Source organism: Camelus ferus, chromosome 8 (genome assembly GCF_009834535.1).
Source record: "Camelus ferus isolate YT-003-E chromosome 8, BCGSAC_Cfer_1.0, whole genome shotgun sequence".
Classification (NCBI taxonomy): domain Eukaryota; kingdom Metazoa; phylum Chordata; class Mammalia; order Artiodactyla; family Camelidae; genus Camelus; species Camelus ferus.
The window spans coordinates 56,957,585-56,975,939 of NC_045703.1; the positions used below are offsets into that span (position 1 = coordinate 56,957,585).

Sequence of the window (18,355 nt, forward strand, 5' to 3'; positions counted from 1 at the left end):
TCTTTTCCCAGGCTAGTGATAAACGGTACAAACTCTCCTGAGATGCTGGGCAGTGAGTCACAGCTTCCAGTCAGCCATGCAATCACAAGGGTAAACAACCGATACATAAACAACCATCCTGCACCCAGACAACCATTCTGTTTATCACTTTCAGTACAGTATTCAATAAGTTACATAAGATATTCAACACTGCATTATAAATAGGCTTTTTTTCTTTATCTTTTCTGTTTCCTCATAATAGAGAATTCCTCCTTTCTTCTTTACTTGGTTCAGGTGATGTTTTAGATCTTGGTTTAGCTGTCACTTCCCTCTGCATTCCTATTATGTGATGTCACAGAACCAGACATCTTTTTTTTCAAGTCTATTTTAGTTAAAATTTTATATTTATTTCATATGTGAAAGTTATCTTGATCGCAATCTTATGTTTAAGTATTCAATACACATATCTCCCCCTCTAAGCTATAAGCTTAATAATGCCAGGGACCTTATCTATCTTTTGCTACTATACCTCACAAAGGAAAAATGAGACAGTAAATGCACCAAAAATTGCTTCAGTTATTTAAAGTCAACACTTTTAAAGGAACTGAAATAAATAGATGAATGCATAAATAGAATATAAAAACAAAAGCATCAGTGGCAGCAGCTACCATTTATTGAATATTTAATATCTGCCAGGTACTATGCTAAATGCTTTGCAAACTTTATTACAACTAACTTTAAAACACCTTATTTTACAAATACAAACAATAAGATTTGAATGATTAAGTAAGTTGTTTATGGACATACAACTAATAAGTCAGGATGTAAACCCAGGTTCATATACCCCCCAAAGCCAATGCTCTGTGTACTACATAAATAAGTATATTATAGACATGGGGTTGGAGGGTGAGAGGAGAGGGCAGTGCCCTTTTGCCTATTTGACTCTCCAAGTAGACTGGCATTATTTCAGCTTGTCTCTAGAAACATACTAAAGGCCTGGCAAATCATGTAATGAAAACATCCTAGCCTCATCTCTTTGTTTAATATGTGGCCAATTTAGGATTCAACAATCTCTTGGTTGTAGCTAATTAATAAATCGTCAAATCTGACTTATCTCTATCAGTTTAGCATAGCAGTTCTCAACTGAGGTGGAGGGGTGAGATTTTGCCCACAGGGGACATTTGGCAATGTCTGAAGACATCTGTGGGTGTCACAACTGCAGGAATGTTACTGTCATCTAGTGGGAAAAAGCCAAGTATCCAAAATGCACAGGACAGCTCCCAACAAAAATGGCCCTACATGTCAATGGGGCTAACTCCAAATACAGCATAGTAAGTCACATTAGGCTAAAATTCTCACTCCAACAACCACAAAAGGAACAGATACATTATAAGAGTTACTAGTGTTAAAGGCATCAGAGGATTATGGAAACAAAGACGGAAGATAAACTAAATTTCCAGACAGTCTAGAAAGGCTTGCTTTTTTTTTCAAAGGTAATTTGGGCATGAGAAAACTTCTGGGGTGATTATCTTGATTGTGGAAATAAACTCGCAAGTGTACACATATATCAAAAGTTTAGGAATTTTACATTTTAAACGTTTATAGCTTCACTATAGGTCATTTATACCTCAATAAAGGTGTTTAAAAAATTAATAAAAAATTTGTTGAATGGTAAGTGCTCAAAACACCTGTCAACCTCTTATTTATCCAAATTAAACTACCCAGGGAACTGAGGAATTAATGCTCATATTCTTCCATCATTAAAATTAGAAAAAAGTAAATTTGATAGTCCTTTTCCCTTTTCTATACCTTTTCAGCTAACTTTTGAGCTGAATGAGATCTCATTAACACCTAAATATCAACAAACTGGGCAGGTTCCAAGTGTGACATCACACCACTAAATTTGGTCTTTTAATTAGCCTATTACTCTATAAATATGTATCTTAATGTAACTTACTAAAATTATACAAGTAGTTAAACATATACTTAACAGCTCCCTAAAAATCCCTTTTTCCTCTAAAAATAATTATTAAAAATATATTTTTCAGGTCAGAGTAATGGATATTGATATTTTTGTTTTAGCAAAATTGCTTATTTTTACTCTGCTAAAACAAAAAATATATGAAAACTTGAATTTTCAGAAGGGTAAGTTTTGAGAATGGGTATTTGCCACAGGACTCCAAGAATATTTATATTTTATAATTTAACTACATTTTAATGACAACTTCTCAGGAAATTTATTATGTAAAACAACATTTACTTAAACTTTCAGTTTTCTATTCACAACTTAAAATGGAATTTTTTAAAATGCAGCGTATGTTCTTTGTTAGTAAGTTTATGAATGAGATTAACATGGAAGCTTGAACTATAAATGTGTGGTTGGGAGGGAGGAGATGACTAGACATAATCATAGTGTTCAAAAAGAGAAATGGTTAAAGGAATAATGGTTTAAGCACATGATGTGGTATTATAAAGCTATTAATATTTTATAACTTTTACAATTAGTAAAATTATAGTCCTACTATTTATAGATCCAGTCATTGAAAATCATGGTCCTATTTTCATAGACATAGCCAAGTGAAATTAATTCCCTTTTCCTCTCTCTCTCTTTTTCTTGTTGGGTTCTTCATGTTTTCTGCCCCCCATTTCGGAACTCTGAGTTCAATTCAGGCCTATGCCTACTTCTTTAGGCAGGCACAGTTACTGTTCAAATTAAGACAGTGGGACTATTTGCTTATATCTGTCCTCATGTATACAAACAAAAATCACCTGATTCCATGTAAAAAGGTTAAATGTTTGAAAGCATTAGGAGTTGAATACAAATACATGTATAATCACTTAAAAATGGATTTCAGCAAAAGCTAAACATAATGATACTTTTTGTTCAAAAAAAATCAAGCTTTTCAAATATATGCAATATGTGAGGAAACCATGCAATACCCTCCAATCCTCTTTGTACTGGAGTGCCACTGATGCACCAGCGGTTAATCCCACTCAAGCGCTGAGCCATTTCTGCAGCCTGATGGGAGAAAGATACGAAATAAAACAGAAAAGAAAAAAAGGAAGAAAAATGCAGAAGTCAGCAATATGTTTTCTGAAAACAGCCCACAAAAAGCTATGCTTCAGGTCAGATGCATTTGCTCTCACTGAACAGTTATCACACCCAATATTGAACATCATATTCAATGGGTTATCTTCTAGTACAGTGGTTCTCATTATCAGGAGGCTGCCATGTGTCCCTCCAAAGAGGCAAAGTAGTTCCAGCATGTATAGAATGAAAAGGCTCCTTGATTGACTGATACATCCCCAAGACCACCCATCCTCCAGATGGACCATTGTGCTAATAAAATACAATTTTAAAATTCAGTTTAGGTTACAGACAGGCCAAAGAAGACAGAATAAAGACACCAGACAAACAGTCTGAATAAAAATTCTATCCTCTAAAGTAGCATTTTTCTATCACTATTTGGTCTCTCTGATAAAAGGCCAAAGTCATCAGAGCCTATACAATGAGCATTCTAAACAGCAGAAATGCTTATAAAAGTCCCCAAGTAGAGTTTACTTTGATCTGCATCACATATAAACTGCCATCTAATTCAAATATACATGAGCACTGCATACAGAGTAGTGATTCACAGAGTACCAAAATAATTCCTAAGGGTTATGTAGTTCATAAACAGGAGAAATGCAAAAATAGTGTTTAAAGACAAACTTCTAGCCAGTGTCAATGTTGTGGGTTAACTACACTTAAACTATTACGTTTTCTACAGAAAAACTTCCCCCAGTCCCTTTCCCTTGTCTCTTCCCCAGCCCTCAAAAGATTCTGCAGAAATTCTCACTTTTACAGCAGGACATTCAACCATCTGGGCTTCATCAAGGCAGATCCTCCACCACTCCACAGCTACTAGAGGGCTGGGAATGGCCATGTAGCGCTTCTGGTTCCTTAAGCGACGCCCATCCTCACTATTGCTATGTGGGATATCTACATAGTTTAGCTCTGAACGAAGGACATCATAAGTAATGATAACTATATCCTGTTCTGCCAAAAAATGAGGCTGTAGAAAGCCATCTTTCTTCACTCCTTGATATACCTAGGAAATAATCAGCACAGACACAGTTGTTACAGCAAGGCACTTTAACAATAATCAAAATATTCATTCATTTATACCCTTACTGAGCTCTATTTGTTTACAAAAAAACATGCTATAAGATACATTCCATACCCATCTAGAGGGAGACGCATTTTAGTGTGGAAGACTAATAACATACCCAGTGTGAAAGGAACTGTAACAGAAGTGAATGTGACGGCATCGCAGAAGAAAAACCAGTTCTATGGCTAAGAAAGTAAATTCAGAGGAATTCAAACTTGAGTAGATCTGGAAGTACATTTAGGAGTTATCACAGGTGGGAAAAAGGGAAAAAGGACTTGAAGGTAGGTAGGTAGATGGAATTAATAGCTTGTATAAAAAGCACAATGGTGTGAGGAAGTAGAACAGTAAGAACTATTTACTGATTATTTATTATTATTCTGTAGGGTTTGCCTACCCTACAGAACAGAGCTCCTCTACAACAAAGACGGTGTTTTATGCATTACTGTAATCTCCATGCCTGTGACAGTGGCTGGAATATAGAAACCCCCCAGTAACATTTGTGTGGAAAGAAGAACAAAGTATAAAGAATACTAACATTAGTGAACAATAACATTAAATGACCACTTACTATGTGTCAGCACTTTATCACATCATTTAATCTTCACAAAGTCTAAGAGAGGGTAACATTTTCAGAACTTAGCACAGTTCCTGGCACATAATAGGAGCCCAGTAAATGTCTGTTGAATAAGTAAATTCTTTTTTTTTTTTTTTGAGTTATGTTTTATTTGGTGGACAGTTCTCAATTCTGAGGACTAAGCCCGGGATGACAGTCTCTCAGATCACTGAGGGAATGCTCCCTGAATGAGTAAATCCTTAATTTACAGATGGGGTAGCTGAGGCTTCAGAGGAAGATTCCAGAGCTAAGAGCTGTAAGAGCATACAAGTAGCTACTATTGTACAATGCCGCCATTGAACTGCATTTCTCTCTCAGATTATAAATGCTTATACAGAGACTTTTTCATTTACATGATCAGGAATTTTTTTCAAAAGCTTTCACATCTTTCCACTCAAAGTGCTTTAACTCCTTATGTCAGAAAAGAATAAACAATCTACTGTTCTTTTTTTATTCTCAATTTCCTCTTCAAGTTCTACTTTAATGTTATTACCTCATTCAGTTAATTTTGGGGATAAAAAAACAAAGCGACAAAGATCATAACAATTATCAAAATTATCATGAAGCAAAAATGTACATTTTCCCATCCTTTTAAGGAGCCCAAACTGCCTTACCAAGACTCGCAGAGAGGAAGATCTCACATGCCTGTTGATTTCATCCACCCACTGATGACAAATGGAACTGGGGGAGATGATCAGAGTTGCTCTTGTTGATACTGGCTCCATCGCAACAAGGCAGTGGGGGCAGTAGAAAGGTTTAACCTTCAGATTCTCCTCTTCATAATTCACACATTTTGCATGTTGCCACAAGTGGCATTTCAGGCACTGAACGCGAGGCTTACGGTCTACCTGGTCAAGCTCACCACATATGCACTCAAAGCGGTAATCGGATAAGTCATAGGGACTCATGGTATTAGAATGTGGCATGTCACCACCAGCAGGATTTAGAGATTCAACTTGGTCCTTTGCTGTATGTTCTTGTTTGACTTCAAAGATACATTCAGGTGTGGTAACATCAGTAATTCCAGAGTCACCAGTAGCTAGACAGTGATCTTGTGAGTTGAGATTGATGTTAAGCTGATTTTTTTCCTTCTTTGTGGATGGAACAGGCTTTTTCCTCAATTTATTACGACTTCTCCTGGTCTTATAGTAATAATAGTAAGGATCATCATCATCATCAGAGGTGTTTGAGGGCAAGTATTCAGAATCCGTGTCCTTGCTCCCTGATTTTCTGGATTCTTTCTGAATTTTCCTTGGACTCCCCACTGCCTATGAAAAATATTATTTCAACAGAGTGATATATCTGAAATTAAATGCCCAACTTCATATGCTCTACATAAAAATCTAACAGCTAATCTTTGTTACCCTTCCTCTGAGGAGAACCACTCCTGATCAGTGGCTTTCAAACTGCCCTCTTTCAGAGCTCCCCTCCGTATGGTCTGCAGGCCCAAAAGCAAAAGAAAGTTCTACTGCTGTATAATTAAGATTTGGAGTGACTAGATTAGAAAGATAAATTAGAAAGACAGAGGGAGCTACTAATCTTGGTATCAACCTCTTATAATTTACAGTCTACCTAGATCAATAAAAGATTGATAGTTTATAATACATAAGTATACAAACTAGGGCAATTATAAAAATACCATGTATCAAAATAAAGCATTTAAATAAATTAAAAATTAATCTACTAGTTACTGCAATTAGCAAATAAATTCCTTCTTTCTTTCTTCTTTCTACCTGTGTCCCCTCGTGCAATTATCTACTGAATGCCAATTCTACGCCAGGCATCACATTAGATGCTGGGGATACAAATATGAGGAATATTTAGCTCCTGGTCTCAGAGGGGTCTGTTGGAAAAGAGAGAACAGTAAAAAGTAAAATGATGCTATAGGAATGCATAAGAGGGGTGTATAACAGAAAGAGGCTGTGATGGGAGGTAGGTGCCAGGAATAGCTTCTTAGAAGTGATGTCACAGCCTAAGTTGAACAGAGGAGTGACTGGCATTAACTGAAGGAGATTTTCTTTTTTTTGGTAGCAGAAGAATTACTAAAAGCACAGAAGTTCATTGCAGTCTTCTACCCTAGCTGGGGAGAAAATGTTGGAGACTCCCTACTCCAGAAAGTGAGCTTTTTCACCTGCCATTTCTTTCACATTAGCTAAGCTGGTAATGCCACACTCTGACTTGTTGTCATTAGTCTTTTCTTGATTTATGTCTGCAAATTTGTAACTATTTTTTTAAAAAAGCAAATTGAAGTTATTGTCCCAAAAGAAGCAGTTTTATAACAAAATATAAAGATTTTATAAGATGATGACATGGGAAAAATGAGAATCTATATAAAAGATTCAAACTGTATATAAAGAGCTATGCAAATGTAAGGTATCAGTATTTCTAAAGTATGGAATATGCTTTTTAACTGCTGACAACAGCATAAGAATAAGAGAAGTTGTTTTAAACTATAATATGCTTAATGAACTAATTTTACAATTCATTCAATAAATATTTACTGAGTACTTGATATGTGCCAAGTACTCTTCTACAGGCTTAATGGTAACCAAATTAAGTTTCTACTCTGATGGAACTTACATTCAGGAAGTAGAAAACGTAAGTCACAGCTGTAAGTGCTTTTCCTAAATTTTTTTTTTTTTAAGTCAGACTGTAAGAGCTTCAGTGTCAAGGTCAACTTATTCTATTATCTGTCAACTTATTCTGTAAGTCATCACATAAGGCTACTTAATAAATGCTGTTACCTGCTTTTTTGTTTTATCATACATATTCTCTTCCTTGTAATTCTTCCCCAATGTAAAAGTACCAGAAAAACCGTGGCCTTTGATCTGTTTCACAAGACCTTCAAAAATCAAACATTTCAGCATCCGTTTCAGAAGACTCCTGTTCCGCTGTACATCATATCTATATATAGAACTGACATACTTATAGATGGAAAGAATGGAAACTCCTTTTTTCCCATTCATTTCTTTCACAGCTGTCAGGATCATCACACGTGTAGCTAAATGTAAAAGGACATGCTAACTCAGTCAATACAATAAAAAGAAAACAAAAATCAGTTATCTTAATGTGCACTGAGAACTAAGAAAAAAATAAATCAAAGATTTATTAAAGATATGCTGTCTGTGTATCATCATTTTGAAGAACTTATAATGAAAATTTATCTCAACACATTAAGAATAAATTACTGTAGTGGAAATAATTTAATGAAGAATTACACTGATATGCTAATCTTACAAATCAACTACCATTTAAAATCATATATTAAAAAAACTCGCAACTATCTACATATATGCTACCATTAGTAAGGGAAACCTTCATTTGCTAGCAGAATTTGAAGTAGGTACACTTAAGAATAAACAAAGCCTGGTTTAAACTGTAAGCTAAAGAAATTTAATATAACAAATTAAGCAAAAAAACTACCTGGATCAAGTCAAATCAAAGAATAAATCTTTACTGCTGTTAAGATACATGCCTCATAATTGAACTCATTTATGCAAAGTATAAACAACTGTAAACACAATTATTCGTAACAATTACAAGGTATCTCTAGATAAGGACTACAAGAACTAGAACAAAGATCACTGTAAAAGGTTTATCTTCAAGAGATTTCATACTTACGGGGGCACTGAACTTTTTCTTTTGGTTCAAATTCCATATTCTGGGTTTCTGTGTTTTTTACATTTTCTCCAGAATAATGTGATGGAATGAAATAATTCACCACTTTTCCCTGATATAAACAACATTCAGTAGTCACACAGTGTTTTGCTTTCAGTATTCTGAGCTGCTTATTAAAATTGACCCTCCTTCTATTAAGGAGATGTAAAAAGAGTTGTAAAAAATTATGAAAGAAAGGGCTAAATATGCTAGTCATACATACAAACTTTATTTTTTATTTCAGGGTTTACAGCTAGCCATCACTTTTAAAAACTGTGCACATTATCTTAAATTACCTAAATTTTAAATGTGGAATTTCTGAAATTAACTTTTTGAGCCTTGTTTAAAATGGTATTAACCCAATGAATTTGCAATAACAATCAAAATAACTTAAAACTAACCTATCTAATGAGTAGAAAATCCCAAAAGGAAGTTACTGATAGTTAAAACTCTACTCCAGTTAAAACAAACAAACAAACAAACAAAAAAACAACCCTCTACTCCAACTTATTTTTCTACAAAGGAAAGAGACATTCCCTACCTTATCCCCTAGTCAAATCTGAAAGGCTAATTTTGCAAGCTTTACCCTATCAAAAGATCACACAACCACTGAAGCTGTGAGCATGGTGGGCCCTACAGGTAATTATAGTTATGCCTTTAACTAGTGGCCTCATTTTGAGAGGATTTAATGTGTTGATATCAGATTCCATTATTGGAAAATATGAGCTACAAGCTATATTTGTCTCGGTGGAGCTTTTTTTTCCCCTTATAAACTCTAAAATTTGTATTTTTAAACACAATTATGTACTTTGGAACAAGGACTTAGGAGTTTGTTTCATCTGGCAATCTAATTACTAAGCTATTTGTCCTTTAACAAAATTCTAATTATTTGACTCTAAGATTTACACATCTGAGACTCATATAATTTTTGAAAAATAGCTCTCAAAAATATTTAGTAGTAATAGGGAGATCTGTAGTAGTGACAAAACATTTGAGGAAGTAACAGAATTTTCCTAAGGGAATTTTCTGCCAAATAAAAGGAGAGAGTGTATTTCCTTCCTAGTTGGCCAATATCACTTTAAAAAACCCTGCCAGGCTATGAACATCCCGTTTTCTGTCCCTACTTGAAGTTAACTAACAACTAATATAAATCATTAGCTGCAGAGTAAACTGAAAGTTGACATTAGTGCCAAGCAAATGCTCGACATATGACGCTCTTTGAGAACATATGTCCCCGCTCTCCCAAGCCCTACAGTACTCCTCCTACCTCAGGAAGAGTGAGAGCATCTTGTTTGACATCTTGTCGAGTATGCGTCAGAATCAGAGCCAAAACCTCCACCGTCTTCCCAAGACCCATTTCATCTGCTAAGATTCCACCAAGCAACTGTGGCCCAGCATTTGGGTACTCCCGGATGATGCTAAAGGGAAAAACAAGAAAAATACATTGTAGGAATGCAAATAAAAATTATACTGTTCCTAAAGAGAACTGGAAGAAGTGCATAAAAGTCTAAGTTTTTTAAAACTGTATTTTAGGGTGCAATAATTATAATCCCTAGATCATGAATACAAGAACTGTGATAACCAAAAAACTGCCTGAGCTGACAACAAAAGCCTGCAGAAACAGAATTGGTACTGTCATCATTTTTTCTCTTCTATAAACAAAAGGAAGCATGTCTGCCTTCTTTCTGTGACCTTTATGAGCCTGTGAATAAAAAAATAAGAATGGCAAGAACTACTGATTCATTAACTATATTTAATGATTCCTAAAACTATTTTATAATAGAAATTAACAAATTAAATAAAAAATATAAAAACTGGCTCATAATAAAATGACATTTTTACTTAAAATTATAACCTCTTTAAACATCAGCATCTTAAGTCTATTTTACTGCATTTATTCATTGAAAAATGACAAGTGCTATCAATTCCATGTCTATCCTATTTATAAAAGTATCTTGAAAGACTTTAACTCATTATTCCTTCTTGAGGCATTTCCAAGGCTGAAGACATATGCTACTAATCTCATACAGATGTTTTTGTAACATTTATTTTTAATATCAAGCCCATAAATAAAGTTTTGCCTTACCAGCCTGTATATGGATTGTAGTAGAGTTTCAAACCCTCCGATGTAACAACTTCTCGCCATAGAAAGTGCAGGGCATTTTCTAAAGAAAAATATACCCGTAAGAACAAGTTTTGGTTTGTTTTCCTTTCTGCCAGATAACCACATTAAAATAAAAATAAGTTGGCAGTTAGGATACCCTGGGAAACCACATACACATGGGGAAGAGGCTAAGCTCCCTTTCATCTTTTTCTTCAGGTATTATTCTTTGGCTTCCTTTGCTTTGGGCACAAATATAAACAAGTGATAAGATGGAAAAAGTATAGAAAATGACAGACGATTAAGAGGAAAAGAAAACTAATACATATAACCAAGTCTTACCAAATAAAGGGAAGATGCTTATCTTTTGTAAATCCTTCAAAAAGTTACCTGAATTCTTTAAATACTGCAACAGATACCTGATACTGGGCTAATGCATTAACTTAAATCAGACCTAACCTTTTATATGGGCCTAAGTGGGAGGAAAGGTTCAACTGAGGAAAGAATATCTAGAACTGTAACACTGAAGTACTGAGTGTATTTCAACCAGAATCTTTCACTATCCTTTCCCTTAATATTTTAAGTTGTTTAAATCAACTGCTAAGTTGGAAGTATGTTCTCTACCCACCATGAAACAACAAGTCATTTTTTCTTACCTTCTTTAGGGATTAAAAATGAAGTAGGAATACAGACATATATGTTTTAGAAAATGAAAAAAATTAAAAGATAAAGAGATTCAATTTATGCAAACCATAGGGAACAGAAAAATTATGAAATTACACATTAGATTTAATCAACAAATCCAGTCTGGACAAAAAAGAATGAATTACTGATACATGCAGCATGGATGAATCTCAAAGACATTATGTTGAAAGAAGCCAGCTCCCTCTACCCACTCCAAGCATATGTATTTTCAAATACGTATTTTGTTTTTCAAAAACAGGCAAAACTAATTTATGGTGACTGTGGTTGCTTCCCAAAGGGGTTGAAGCAGAATTGACTGGGGAATGATGAAACTTGAGGGGGTGATGGAAATATTTTGTCAGCACTGTATGATAGAAATATTAAAAGAAACAGGAAAAACTAATTTTAATAGTTGTTTTTATTTAGCACAATATAATTAAAATGTTAGCAATATGTAATCAATATAAAAGTTATTAGTGAGATAGTTCACTTTCTTTGTTTTTGGGTACTACTTGAAATCTGGTATGTATTTTAAACTTATAGCACACAATTTGGACAGCCACATTTCAAGTCTCCAAAAGCATGTGTGACTAGTGGCTACTTTTGGGAATGTCTGATTCTATGTGTTAATTGAGTTGCTAGTTACAAAGATGAACAGATTTATCAAAACTTATCAAACAGTGCCCTTAAGATCTATGCATTTTACTTTATATAAGTTATATATCAGTCAACTTACATGGTTAAAAAATTTTTTTCATTTTGGAGAAAAAATAACCCAGTCTATGGGAAACTCTGTAGCACTAGCAATTTCTTAAACAAATATAAAGAAAAAAACAGGAGAGGATTTAAAAACTGTGGACTAAAATAACAGTAAGAGATAGCAACTAATTCCAATATATGGATGTTATTTGGTTTCAGATCTGGACAAACTATAAGAGAGAGAGAAACAGAGAAAGGGGAGAAGGGAGGAAGAGAGAGAGATTTGGTGATATTAAGGAATTATTGGGTTTTTAAAACCTATTATATGTACCTATATTTATTTAAAAGAACCTTTATCTTTCAACAAAATAAACTGAAATATTGAGATAAAATAATACAATATTATTACTTCAAAATAATTCAGAACATGGGAGGAGGAGAAAGAAGAAATAATATTGGCTATGAACTGGTATTTATTTTCCAAAATAAAAAGTTTTAAAAAATGAAGTTTGTTGGATAAAAAAGTGGGAGAAATAAGAGCTACTCATCATTAATTAAAATAAACCTATATAGGAAGAATGAGAAATAGCCAACACTTCATTTCCTAGAATCGTGAAAAAATCTCACCTTGTGCCCAACTCTTTAAAGACAGTGAAAAAGAAGTGACCCATAAATCTAGTATCTTATGAAAACACTTACTAGATGACATTTCATTTCATTATTTATTTTGTGGCATAAATGTCCCTTACTTTTGTAAATTTGCTTTCTGCCCCTAAAATTCATCATTAAATTGTGAAGCCTCTTACAGATATTAGCAACATTCCCATTTGGTCAGGTTCCAAAAAGCAATTCTTAATTGGAAAGGTATGTAAAAAATTTCTTGGCTTTTAAAAATTCCAATCAAGGTAGTCTTTACTTTGGCAGGAAAAACCAGTTTAAACTTTTATGGATGAGGAAACTCACCAATGAACTTCTGTACATTTCAAATTTGAAAGATTTCTTAGAAAATAATTTTGCTCATAGTAATACCCATTCTATCCTATCTTATCAATATGATTTATTTGCTGATCAACTTCCCACTCTCATATAAACCCTCTGATCAATTTGCCTTTCTTTAAGCATCTTATACTTGCCATTAGCAGGAGTACTTCTAAAACGCTCTTGTTGTAGCATCCAATTGACAGCCTCTCTTTGGTATGGTCTCAACACAGGAGTCAGTGCAGGATGCTGGACATCCACGTGGATGGACTGTGTTTCTTGCTGATGCGTTCGTTTCACAAAGTGATAGAGCTCATCAATGTCCTGTCCCTCTGGCTCACTCTCTGAATCTTCCTCATCCTCTTCCAACACATCTGTACATCCAATAACAAATGTACTCAAAACAACGTGATCCACATTATGACTACAAGCAATTCTTACTCCAAGAATACACCATGTACTCTCCCAACTCTGGGGCCTTGCTTAGTGTGCTTTCTGACTGGAAGGCCCTATCATTAATTCTTCACTGATCAAAAATCTACCCATCCATCCTTTCTTTATGATAATTCAACTGATTCTTTTTCTATGGCATTTTCTTCTGTTTTCCCTGGTCAGAATTAGTATTCTCCTGTGTTCACGAAATAGTATCATACTTTGGATATAGCAATACATTGCAGTCTGTCTGGTAGCACAATCATTTGTGCGTATTCATCCCTTCTCCACTGAACTGAAATGCTCTTTGACAGCAAAGGCTGTCTTTTGTTTTTACAGCTCCTCAGAGCAGCTGGCATTTATTTTATCCATTGTAGATATTTACCAATCATCTGAGGAACTGAATGTGATTATCTTTTGCAGTTTATAAAAGGATAATTTATTTCACTTTTACATGTTAACATAAAATCCATATGCAGACAAAATTTTCTGTATCTAATAACACAAGGCTTCTCATTTTATTTCTTACACTAAAAAGCATAGGTATCTGGTAGTAGCAGCAGCCAATCAGAATATTAAGGGCTTAAGCCATCAATAAAAATTTGTAAGAATTTCAGATTCATTTGTTGGGTACAATTGCCCTGTGGAAGAAGAATCACACCTATTATAAAAAGAAAAACGTTTTCAAACTCTTGAACCCATTTACAAACCCCCTTTAGCCAATGGTTTATTTCTGAATGGTTTCAAATAGGTCTATACATATTTATAGGACATACTTCATATGCTCTAAAATGAAGACTACCACAAAATACATAATTTACTTTTTTCAATTAAAAATATGCCATATAAGATTATGCCATGTAAGATTTTCAAAACTTTACAATTAATGTATAGTTATACATGCCTGGTTATTTCAGACTGTTACTATAGGTGTATAATCTAGTATTAATAACTAAATTTGAAGTTTTCTTTTGAAACCCTTTGAAGTTTTCCTTTGAAAAGTTCAAATTGTATTACTTTTAATAGGCAGAATAATGGAATTCTTATAAAACTCGAGATGTACTTAAAAGCATTCCTTCCAATTCTGAAACCAGTGATTTTCCTTAAGTCTTTAACATGCATTTACTATTATTATTATGAAGCTTTGCAAAGAATGTACTGCAGAAATAACTCAATAAACAAACTTAGAAACTGATTTCCCAAATATTCCAGTATAAAAATGTTCTATAATTTGCACCTGAAGTAAGGCTCACCCACCATGAGCAGGACTTGGAGAATTTGAGCCGTTTTTCCAATAGCGTTTGTTGATGGGCTGCATCAAGCCATCCACACCTCTCCCTTGAGAACCAATGGCAGACAACTCTGAAACTGCAGTCCTGACCAAGGATGCAGCGTCTTGCCAAGAAATAGTAGTAAAGCTAACTGGTCTTTATGGGGAGCAGGCTCTTGAGATTATTTGCCAGACTGCAAAGGAGAGGTGGAATAAAGGCCAGCCAAGATTATCTGGCCATGACAAAATAAAAGCACAGGAATAATGCAAAAATTCCAATCAGCTCAGATCCCTTTAAATTCTGCCTACTGACTTCACAAACATTTCTTGAGTACTTACTATAAGCTAAGTACATTATTAAGTCAATAAAATAAAGAGGAAAATTATAGTACTGGGGTCATTTCAGATATGTATTATTTTGTCATAAGTAATTTTATGGAGGTTATTTAATTTTATTATGGTTTTATTAGCTGTTTTTCTGGTTGTTATGTATGGGAATTGGGGGAAAACCCACAACTCCTTAGTAATAGAAATTTTAAAGTTTATTTTAAAAATTACCTGGAATGACAAAATTGTATAACTTTTCCATCACTCTCTTCATGAGCTGATTGAACTTTTTCATTCTTGAATTTGCATCACTCAGAAAATCTAGTTTCGCTAGGCCACCTTCCAAAAGATAAATTCCAACCTACAAAGAATTGATCAACATAAAAATTGCTTTGATTGTACTACATCATTTTTATGAGGATATAAGGAAAACATTTTTTATCATCATCATTTTTAAATGTATTCACAGTATTTACCTCACAAACACTAAATATACATCTACCAAATTGTCCTTAGATATTTTTGCTTTCAATAAAAAATTCTTTCTATAAATGCAGTGCCTAATATATGTGAAGCACCACTGAAGTAGCTAGAAAAAAATATTTCCCTAACTGGAAACGAACCTGGGAGAATGTGATGAGAACACCAATTCTGCCTCCCAAATCAATGATTTCCCAACTGGATGATCATCAGAATTATCAGTGAAGTTGGTTACAAATGCAGATTCCCCCAGAAGATTCTGATGCACATGACAGGACTCTTAAGCGCAGTTAGTTTGGGAATCCCTATTACTAGATCAAACACTAAAATGTACAGGAAAACAGAACTTTATTAAGGTTATATAGCTTAATTCTGGTGAAACAGTGTAGTATGAACTTTTGCAGTCGAAATACTTGAATTTTAATACTGGCATTGATATTTTAAGAGCTAAATGAACAAACAAAATGATTGACTGATTTTGACCCAAATGTTCTCATTTGCAAAATGAAGATAAGCCTGTATGAGATAGCCTACTGAGTACAATTTTAAGACTTCCTAAAGATAGATAATCAATAAACACAGTTTTTTTTCATTTCTCTATATTATCCTGGCCCTGATTCCCTAATTACTGAGATTCTCATATTCCTTCCCTTAAGAACAAGAATCAACTAGTGTTATACAGGAATAAGTGGCAAAGGTTCGTTTTCATTATTATTTGTATTCTGCCTTGTGTTTACCTAGAGATGGCATGCTATAGCAGCAATAAGTGTTTAAATATTCATAAAAATCGGGATCAGGAAAGACAAAATAGATCAGGACTTGGTGTGTGGAAGAAATGGATAGAACACAGGCATACGAGCCATGAATTTCTACATACTTGTTATCACTGAGCCACGATTTTTGGCACTCACAGTTAGCAAACAGAGGGGATGCTTGGTTGCACAGTTAGAATGTACAGGAAGGAATTAATTACAATCTAATGTTTCTAAATTTTTTCCTTTCTTTCTGTCAATGCTGAAATTATAAATAAGGCTATCATCATAATTGCTTTTTAATGTGAGAAATGTGTAACACACAGGTCTCAACTGAACAAAGTTGCATTTAACATTTTAGAATTTCTTTTCCAGTTTTAGCATGAAGGCCTATTAACCTGCTTCACAGTTTACCAAGTACATTTATTTGTTATTTTACCTGATTCTCAACACAATTGTATGAAGTAAAAAGAATGAGTATTATTTACATTTCAAACAGAAAGAAGCTGAAATTAAAGCATTTAAATGATTCACATAAAATTATTCAGCTAGCTAATAGCAGAGCCTGAAATGAATTACACATTTATTCATTCATTTACTGAAAATCTGTTTAGTACCTGGTACTTTACTGGGCTATAAAGATAAAAAATTTCATAGTCTAGTGGGGAGGAAAGATCTAAAATCTAAGTATACAAGTGACCAAGGCAAAAATAAGCATAAATGTCAGATATTATAGGGGAAGGGCATGTAACATCATCCATGGAGTTTAAGGGATGATCTCCCTAGATGAAGTAAACTCTTAATGACCAGGAGTTAGGACTGAAGGGGAAGGGAACAACCCAGGTGGAGGGAAGTGAGAGAGCAAAAGGAAAGATACAGAAAGACAGCAGGGTATCTGCAGGAAACAAATCAATGTGTAGTTTCTGAATATAAAAAACAGAATGATAAAGGAAGAGGTGAGGCTGAAGGAGACAAAGGTCTATCAAAGGAGAGACTTCCATGCCATATTATAGTTAATTCTGTAGGAGGTAAAGAACAGAATTCCATTTGCATTCATATAATACCACCCCAGAGACAAAGGACATGACAGAGTTGAAATGGTAGGCAGGACTTAAAAAATTGCTACAGGAAGAGAAAGAGATAACAAGAACCAAAACAAGTCACTGAGAGTAGGGCTGGAATGGACAAATCAGGAAGATCTTGAAAAAGTACAGCCTGGAAATAATTAGCTATAATATATATTTTTTAATAGTTACTGAATGACCTAAATAAAGTATATGTTGACATTTAATAATCAGAAGCTTATTGCTGGCTTTTCAAGCCTTCCTTCTAAGTTAATTTCAAAATGGGCTGTCTAATGCCAGAAGAACCTTAAACACCACCACAGAAATTGAGTACCTTGACGATGTGATTTCCTTCGGGCTTTTGGTAAAGTTTTATTCTTTTCTTCTTCTGCAGCCACCCCAAATCTTCTAACATTTCACCACTAAAGGATGATTCCACTTGAGCACCCTTGTCACAAATGCGGATTGGCTCAGTGAGTCCTCTTTTTTGTTTCTCTGTATCTTCACTTTCTGAATGAATACACATCAGGAACTGATTGCTTGACTCTGAACTCATCAGTGTAAAACTCTTTTCAGAAAAATTTTCAGTTAAACTCTGACCAGCAAGAAGTTGAAGAGTAAATTCTCCTAGAAACGCTTTCCAAGAATCATCAACGTGATAGGGAGAAATGACAATATTCAGCTTTATAGACAAAGGGGAAGAAATGCCACCAGTCTCTTGTTTATCAATTGATTTTGAGATGCTCACTGCCTCTGAACACCTCTTCTTATCTCTGTGAGCCTCTTCTTCCTTTATACCGTCATCTAGGATGATGCAATGAGCAGAGGAGGAGTCCAAACCTGGGCAGGGGTGCTCATCATCAGTCAAGGTGAGAGGTTCATTCCTTCTGTCCTCATGCATATTCCAGCAAAGCTGCTGTTGCTTTTCCTCGTCTATCTTCACTGGAGGAGCACGTTTCCGTCGGCTGCTCATTTTCAAGTTTTCTTGTTAATGTGAACTCTAGAAGACAAACACAACAGTAGGCATTCCAAGAGATGATTTTAGTATTAAAGTATTCTCAGATGAGAAGTTCAGCATATGGTAATAATCCTACGGATAACATAAAAGGTACAGAGAGATACATAAAGCAACATATAATTTTTTTTAGTAAGTCAAATACAGCTATGG

The 18,355-nt window shown here is 34.4% G+C and overlaps 1 protein-coding gene across 9 annotated transcripts in view; it reads right to left on the reverse strand.

The window, feature by feature from the left end:
* SHPRH (SNF2 histone linker PHD RING helicase) overlaps nucleotides 1-18,355 on the reverse strand; it is an 86,844-nt gene that overhangs the window by 61,425 nt on the left and 7,064 nt on the right. For 7 of the 9 annotated variants that reach the window (XR_004322045.1, XM_032485105.1, XM_014555545.2 and 4 more), the window contains exons 2-11: nucleotides 17,522-18,187; nucleotides 15,123-15,252; nucleotides 13,018-13,236; nucleotides 10,487-10,565; nucleotides 9,668-9,818; nucleotides 8,365-8,473; nucleotides 7,488-7,744; nucleotides 5,358-6,011; nucleotides 3,819-4,070; nucleotides 2,920-2,998 (exon numbers count right to left, since the gene is read on the reverse strand). Coding sequence is in view for 8 of the 9 variants with exons in the window: in XM_032485105.1 (XP_032340996.1) it covers nucleotides 2,920-2,998; nucleotides 3,819-4,070; nucleotides 5,358-6,011; nucleotides 7,488-7,744; nucleotides 8,365-8,473; nucleotides 9,668-9,818; nucleotides 10,487-10,565; nucleotides 13,018-13,236; nucleotides 15,123-15,252; nucleotides 17,522-18,160 (2,569 nt within the window). In the remaining variant the exon portion in view is untranslated. Of the gene's footprint in view, nucleotides 1-2,919; nucleotides 2,999-3,818; nucleotides 4,071-5,357; nucleotides 6,012-7,487; nucleotides 7,745-8,364; nucleotides 8,474-9,667; nucleotides 9,819-10,486; nucleotides 10,566-13,017; nucleotides 13,237-15,122; nucleotides 15,253-17,521; nucleotides 18,188-18,355 lie in introns of those variants that run through there. The other 2 variants (XM_032485106.1, XM_032485107.1) reach the window with 2 other exon arrangements.